This window comes from Salvelinus sp. IW2-2015, linkage group LG36 (assembly GCF_002910315.2).
Source record: "Salvelinus sp. IW2-2015 linkage group LG36, ASM291031v2, whole genome shotgun sequence".
Classification (NCBI taxonomy): Eukaryota; Metazoa; Chordata; class Actinopteri; order Salmoniformes; family Salmonidae; genus Salvelinus; species Salvelinus sp. IW2-2015.
Window position 1 is genome coordinate 11,743,898 of NC_036875.1, and position 8,231 is coordinate 11,752,128.

General features: G+C 40.8%; 1 protein-coding gene across 1 annotated transcript; it reads left to right on the top strand.

Annotated features, from left to right (window-relative positions):
- Window positions 1-2,374: 2,374 nt before the first annotated feature.
- Window positions 2,375-4,744, top strand: LOC111959972 (plasma membrane ascorbate-dependent reductase CYBRD1). Its single transcript, XM_023981828.2, has 4 exons — window positions 2,375-2,616; window positions 3,381-3,589; window positions 3,862-4,016; window positions 4,127-4,744. The coding sequence occupies exons 1-4, from the start codon at window positions 2,424-2,426 to the stop codon at window positions 4,398-4,400; spliced, it is 831 nt and encodes a 276-aa protein (XP_023837596.1). The 5' UTR covers window positions 2,375-2,423; the 3' UTR covers window positions 4,401-4,744.
- Window positions 4,745-8,231: the final 3,487 nt, after the last annotated feature.

Here is an 8,231-nt window from a genome sequence, read left to right on the forward strand (position 1 = left end):
TTCTTTCCTTCTTACTGTGTTTGAGCCAATCAGTTGTGTTGTGACAAGGTAGGGTTGGTATACAGAAGATAACCCTATTTGGTAAAAGACCAAGTCCATATTATGGCAAGAACAGCCCAAATAAGCCAATAGAAACGACCGTCCATCATTACTAAGAGAGTAAAGGTCAGTCAATCTGGGAAAATTTCAATAACTTTTAAAGTTTCTTCATGTGCAGTCACAAAAAACATCAAGCGCTATGATGAAACTGGCTCTCATGAGGACCGCCACAGGAAAGGAAGACCCAGAGTTACCTCTGCTGCAGAGGGTAAATTCATTAGAGTTACCAGCCTCAGATTGCAGCCAAAATAAATGCTTYACAGAGAACAAGTAACAGACACATCTCAACATCAACTGTTCAGAGGAGRCTTTGCTGGAAAGAAACCCCTTCTAAAAGGACACCAATAATAATAAGAGACTTGCTTGGGCCAAGAAACACGACCAATAGACATTAGACCATTGGAAATCTGTCCTTTGGTCTGTTGAGTCCAAATTTGAGATTTTTGGTTCCAACCGTTGTGTCTTTGTGAGAGACGCAGAGTAGGTGAACGGATGATCTCCGCATGTGTGGTTTCCACCGCAAAGCAAGGAGGAGGTGGTGTGATGGTGTGGGGGTGCTTTGCTGGTGACACTGTCTGTGATTTATTTAGAATTCRAGGCACACTTAACCAGCATGGCTACCACAGCCTTCTGCAGCAATACGCCATCCCATCTGGTTTGCGCTTAGTGGGACTATTATTTGTTTTTCAACAGGACAWKGACCCAACACACCTCCAGGCTGTGTAAGGGCTATTTGACCAAGAAGGAGAGTGATGGAGTGCTGCATCAGATGACCTGGCATCCACAATCACCTGACCTCAACCCAATTGAGATGGTTTGAGATGAGTTGGACCACAGAGTGAAGGAAAAGCAGGCAACAAATGCTCAGCATATGTGGGAACTCCTTCAAGACTGTTGGAAAGGCATTCCAGGTTAAGCTGGTTGAGAGAATGCCAAGAGTGTGCAAAGCTGTCARGGCAAAGGGTRGCTWCTTTCTAGAAACTAAAATATATTTTGATTTGTTTAACACTTTTTKGKTWAWWMMWKRWTYCMWWWKKKKTWWTTYMWWRKTTWRRWKKYYTYMAWWWYMWTYYWMMAWKKWRRAMMWTTTTTAAAWWAARRAAAMCCYTKRAWKRRKWRRKKKKKYCMWWMYTKRMYKGKWMYKKWWWWWTTTTTWAATATTTTTACATATTTWTACRGCTGAGCTTATAAATATGTTGCTCATTTCAGTGGTTTCAGAGTCCCGCAATAAGAGCTGAGATGCTAATATTTGTGTAAACTCTTTACAGTTGTGTTCTGTGGGTGTCACTGAGTAGGCTGATTTCCCATTTCATAGGTGCAYAATCCATAGGTTAGGCTGTACAGTGCAATATGAATGTCCAACACACAGCAGACTGACTGGAAAAGTGATTACCCACAATCAAAGTCCTGCAATAAGAGCTAAGACGCTAATATTTGTGTAAACTCTTTACAGTTGTGTTCTTTGAGTGTCACAGAATAGGCTGATATGCCATTTCATGAGTCCACAATCCATACAATAGGTTAGGCTGTACAGTGCRAATAAGTATGCCCCCAATGCAATTCTGAATTCAAATACATCCACAGTTCGATTTCAAAATATTATCTTGTCCAATTGTGGCATTATTCCACAATTTGTATCTGTTTGAATCAGTTTCAATTTGGGACTTATATTTTGAACAGCGAACATCGATTCTTCTATTGTTGCTCATGCTAATGTTGTGCACGACACATTGGTGATCTGTTTTATATCTGCTGTGTCTGTGTTACCTGGCCTCAGAGCATTTCGTATCATTCTTTACCTAAATACTTCACTCTCCATTTAGTATATGTTACATTTCGTATGGTATGTATTCATTTGTGAATGTCCTTAATCCATTTCGTATGATATGTTACGAATTACAATTCCTAGCTAAAAAGCAGTAAGAAGTTGAAAGTTGCTAATTAGCTAAAATTGTCTGATGAGATTCCAACATGCAGCCTTGGAGTTATTATACATTTGTGTTATACGCCCACCGTTCCACCCAGACCAACAATTATCCTTTTATTTTTGCCTTGTCGTATGTAASCATACCAAACGTAACATATCATACTAATTTGAGRGTCCCGGATTGACCGATTACTATGTTACGTCTAGTCTATGAGACCAGTCTGTTCTGTCTGACCCATTTGTAACAACGAAGGTTACAAAACGTTGGTGTTACAAAACATTTGTAGATTTGTTATTGGAAAATAATGACTCATGACGCCCCCCCCCCTACTCCCCACTTGAAATTCCTCAAATCACTTCCTTCATTAATCTAGTGTTGGCGTTCGCGCTGTTAGAGATGGCGATGGAGAATTTCAAGCAGTTCCTGTTCGCTTTGTCCGCTGCGGTTACCGTTGGTTTTGTCTCGATAATTTTTGTTTTGAGATGGGTTTTCTACTTCAAGGAAGGTTTAGCATGGGATGGAGGACTGGCCGAATTCAATTGGCACCCGGTTTTAATCGTTACCGGGTTCATTTTTATGCAGGGAATTGGTGAGAAGTTTGTATCTGTTTATTACTCTCTCTTGTACAGAATTCAGCTAAATCTGAAGCGATTGAGTTTGGCCGACAAAGTCTTCGTTTTAACAAGTTATTTTGATCTGAAAGTTATTTCACCAAGCCGTTTGGAACCTGGAAGATTTTTCTCCCAAAATTCCGAAGTAACGTTAACTCAAAGAAAAGGGCTACATTGTATCTATTCAATGTCAGGGTACTATTATTGAAAGAAATATGCATTGTTTTCTAAACCGTTTCGGTTGTTTGCTTTATTATCATCAGTTTTGTTGTATACAAATATGTTAGAGCACGATCTATGCTAATGTTGCACTGATGCATTTCTGAGTAAAACAAGACCCTTTGATTCTTTACAAAGTTTAAGCGAATGAGTTATACTCAGATTTTCTACCAACATTCCAGACCGTGTGCATTCTTCCACTTGAAGTAGGCTCTTTCCTTGAGTGTAGCCTAAATGACACATTTAACTTTGATTTGTATGTGCTTGGGATTACATTAGTTAAAAAGGATTTTATTGGCCTACCCGCTTAAACTAAACAAAATGATATAATGCGATGGCCATATTTTATGTGTAGAAGTAGGCCTACCTCATAGSGATGTAAGAAACAGGATGTTACAACATCTGGTATGTATAGCAAGAATTGCTCATCTCCGAGTATTATTCACATTCAATCACTTTGGATTGAATGCATTTTCATGATTAAACATCAGTTGAATAAGTATGCTACTTTTGTCGGTTTCAGCCATTGTCGTGTATAGGTTGCCATGGACCTGGAAGTGCAGCAAGTTAATGATGAAGTTTATTCATGCTGGCTTAAACATACTGGCCTTCATTTTYGCTGCCATATCTCTGGTAGCAGTATTTGACTTCCACAACGCACAAAACATCCCCAACATGTACAGCCTGCACAGCTGGGTGGGGCTAGCAGCTGTGATACTTTATTCACTACAGGTAAGTACACCAAAATATATTGTGTAGCCTATTATAATGCTGTAGAAATGTCCTTAATGAATGCTTCGTAATGTATTATATTGTTATAAAGCTTTGTCATAAAGCATCATTCTAATAGATTTTGTTGTTACTATTTAACTACAGCTCTATGCATGGACGCTTGTGTAGGCTGTTTATGAAGTACATTTTATGGCACAGTAAGACCGGTATATTCCATTCTTCATTACAATGCTTGACACAGTTTCCTGATGTTTCCTTCTTTTACTGAGCAGCTTGTCCTGGGAGTGTGTATATACCTGATACCCATCACCCCGACATACCTGAGAGCCGCGTTTATGCCCCTGCACATCTACAGTGGCCTGTTCATCTTTACCAGTGTCATAGCCACTGCACTTATGGGCATCACAGAGAAGCTCATTTTTGGCCTGTAAGTTTTATAATATGGGAAATATGGGACATACACTAAACTTTGGTACTTAGAGACCCCGTTTTATAAACATATTACAGCTATAGCTAACTCTCTTCTTTGTCTCTCAGGAAAAATCCCAGTTACAAAGACTCTCCCCCAGAGGCCACCTTTGTGAATGTGCTGGGAGTACTTATAGTTATTTTTGGAGGAATCATCCTCTGGATCGCTACTCGCCCCTCTTGGAAACGCCCCAGTGAGCAGGTCCTGCGCTCCCCGCCTACTAACGGGGGTGGGTCAGTTGGCACCAAAGTGTCTCAACAAACTGACCCGATTGACCCCAAAGGCAATGGAGATGCCAGAAGAAGGAGTGGTAAATTGGAGGACTCCGGACAGGTCAACTGAGTAACATGAAATCCAACTGCTGATTCTGTCTGTCTGTTGATGCTTTAAAAAGTTGCATTTATCTACTGGCATTCCCTCAGCAAATGTAAACCTTTGTTCCAAATAGCACCTTGAGGAATTGTTTCCAACAGTTCCAGAATGTTGATCTTTAAACAGTTTTTTTATTTGATGTAATTGAATGTAATGGACAATGATTTGATAAAGGATTTAACTAGCCTATTGAAGATTAGACAGATTATCAAATATACTGAACAAAAATATAAATTCAACAATGTCAAATTTTTTACTGAGTTACAGTTTATACAAGGAAATCAGTTAATTGAAATAAATAAATTAGGCCCTAATCTATGTATTTCATATGACTGGAAATACAGATATGCATCTGTTGGTCACAGATACCTTTTTAGTAGGGGCGGGAATCAGAAAAACAGTATCTGGTGTGACCACCATTTGCCTCATGCAGCATGAAATCTTCACATATAATTGATCAGGCTGTTGGTTGTGGCCTGTAGAATGTTGTCCCACTCCTCTTCAATGGCTGTGCGAAGTTATTGGATACTGGCGGGAACTGGAACACGCTGTCGTACACGTCGATCCAGAGCATCCTCAAACATGCTCAATGCGTGACATGTCTGGTGAGTATGCAGGCCATGGAAGAACTGGGACATTTTCAGCTTCCAGGAATTTAGTACAGATCCTTGTGATATGGGGCTGTGCATTATCATGAGGTGATGGCGGCGGATGAATGGCAYGACAATGGGCCTCAAGTTCTTGTCATGTAATCTCTGTGCATTCAAATTGCCATCGATCAAATGAAAGTGTGTTCGTTGTCAGTAGCTTATGCCTGCCCATAACCCCACCGCCACCATGTGGCACTCTGTTCACAACGTTGACATCAGTAAACCACTTTCCCACATGATGCCATGAATGTGGTCGGCGGTTGTGAAGCCGGTTGGAAGTACTGCCAAATTCTCTAAAACAACATTGGAGAAGGCTTATGGTAGAGAAATTAACATTCAATTATCTGGCAACAGCTCTGGTGGACATTCCTGCAGTCAGCATGCCAATTGCACGCTCCCTCAAATCTGTGGCGTTGTATTGTGTGACAAAACTGCACATTTTAGAGTGGCCTTTTATTGTCCCCATCACAAGGTGCACCTGTGTAATGATCATGCTGTTTAATTAGCTTCTTGATATGCCACACCTGTCAGCTGGATGGATTATCTTGGCAACGGAGAAATGCTCACTAACAGGGATGTAAACTAATTTGTGCACAAAATTAGTGATTGCTGCTTAATAGTATTAAAGCATATTTTGCAAATGATTTAGTACATTATAACATTACCAGCATTTTTGTAGACATGAGGTCTATATACATTTTTGTTGCATTTTGATCACTGGCAGCTCAATTAAATAGTACTCGCAAAACAACAGTCTCAATGTCAACAGCGAAGAGGCGACTCTGAGATGTTGGCCTTCTAAGCAGAGTTCCTCTGTCCAGTGTCTGTGTTCTTTTGCCCATCTTAATCTTTTATTTTTATTGGCCAGTCTAAGATATGTATTTTTCTTTGCAACTCTGCCTAGAAGGCCAGCATCCCGGAGTCGCCTCTTCACTGTTGGTGTTGAGACTGGTGTTTTGCSGGTACTATTTAATGAAGCTGCCAGTTGAGGACTTGTGAGGTGTCTGTTTCTCAGACTAGACACACTAATGTACTTGTCCTCTTGCTCAGTTGTGCACCGGGCCTCCAACTCTTTCTATTCTGGTTAGAGMCAGTTTGCGCTGTTCTGTGAAGGGAGTAGTACACAGCGTTGTACCAGATCTTCAGTTTCTTGGCAATTTCTCGCATGGAATAGCCATTTCTCAGAAAAAGAATATACTGAYGAGTTTCAGAAGACAGTTCTTTGTTTCTGGCCATTTTGAGCATGTAATCGAACCCACAAATGATGATGCTCCAGAATGTCAACTAGACTAAAGGCCAGTTTTATTGCTTCTTTAAATCAGAAAAACAGTTCTTAGCKGTGCTTACATAACTGCAAAAGGTTTTTCTAATTATCAATTAGCCTTTTAAAATGATAAACTTGGATTAGCTAACACAACGTGCCATTGAAACACAGGAGTGATGGTTGCTGATAATGAGCCTCTGTAAGCCTATATAGATTTTCCATAATAGTTTTTTTTAAATCAGCCGTTTCCAGCTACAATAGTAATTTACAAATTAACAGTGTCTATACACTGYATTTCTGATCAATTTTGTGTTATTTTAATGGTAAAAAAAATGTGATTTTCTTTCAAAAACAAGGACATTTCTAAGTGATCCCAAACTTTTGAACGGTATGTATGTATATATTATCTGTAGGGTTAATGGAATTTCACACCTTGGATCCAAATCATAGTATTACATGCAGATAMATTGTCAGGACTAGGACATGTATCTCTCCGGTAACGCTTATCTTCATTAGSCGCAACTGCGATCTTAGTACTTTGAGTAGACAGTGCTCCCTACTGGCGTAGTAAGATGATTTCCAGCAAATCTCTGCTGCGGATGTTCATTTGACTGTCGCTCTTCTGCATACGTAATTCCGCAATACACATCCGTTGTGTTGGGTCATGGCAACAAAAAAKATCCAGTTTTTGTCAAATTAACGTTGTATTGACTTTTCTTAGCAGGTTAGTTGAATTAACGTAGCAGGATAGGGTTAGCTAAAAATGCAACAAAAAAATACGTTAATTTGACAAAAGCTGGATCCMTTCTAGCCATTGTGTTGGGTCGGCACTAGWTACCACAGCCACAAAGTCAGAAGGCCCGCATACACAACCAATCAGACGAGGGAGTGTGATGACGTGTATGCCGGTTTAAGGTTCTTGGGAAACGACCAATCAGACGAGGGAGTGTGACGCGTCTGCCGACCGGCATGCAAGGACAGACAATGCATTTACACTACATGATCAAATGTACGTGGACACCTGCTCATCGAACATCTCATYCCAAAATCATGGGCATTAATATGGAGTTGGTCCMMCCTTTGCTGCTATAACAGCCTCCACTCTTCAGGGAAGGCTTTCCACTAGATGTTGGAACATTGCTGCGGGRACTTGCTTCCATTCAGTCACAAGAGCATTACTAAGGTCGGGATACTTATGTTGGGCGATTAGGCCTGGCTCGCATCGGCGTTCCAATTAATCTCAAAGGTGTTCGATGTGGTTCAGGTCAGGGCTCTGTGCAGGTCAGTCAAGTTTTTCCACACCGATCTCGACAAACCATTTCTGTATGATCCACAGGGGCATTGTCATGCACAGGGGCATTGTCATGCACAGGGGCATTGTCATGCACAGGGGCATTGTCATGCACAGGGGCATTGTCATGCTGAAACAAGAAAGGTCCTTCCCCAAACTGTTGCCACAAAGTTGGAAGCACAGAATCGTCTAGAATGTCATTAAGATTAAGATGTCCCTTCACCGGAACTAAGGGGCCTAGCCTGAACCATGAAAAACAGCCCCAGACCATTATTCCTCCTCCACCAAACGTTACAGTTTGAACTATGAATTGGTGATGTAGCGTCTCCTGGCATCACCAAACCCAGATTTGTCTGTTGGACTGCCAGAGGAAGAAGGACTTGTCACTGCTCCAGATAACTCCTCTGTGCTTGGAATGGAATCCATTATGCTAGCGAGCTCATTTTAGGACAACTTACCCTTTTGCCCAAGACTTTTGTTATTTCTCAATGTTATGTTTTAGTGACGTTGCTAATTCTTGTTCCCGAACTCGAGACATGCCATTTCGAAAACGAGGTTTTCCCACGAAATGGAATATACGTCATCACATTCCCTCA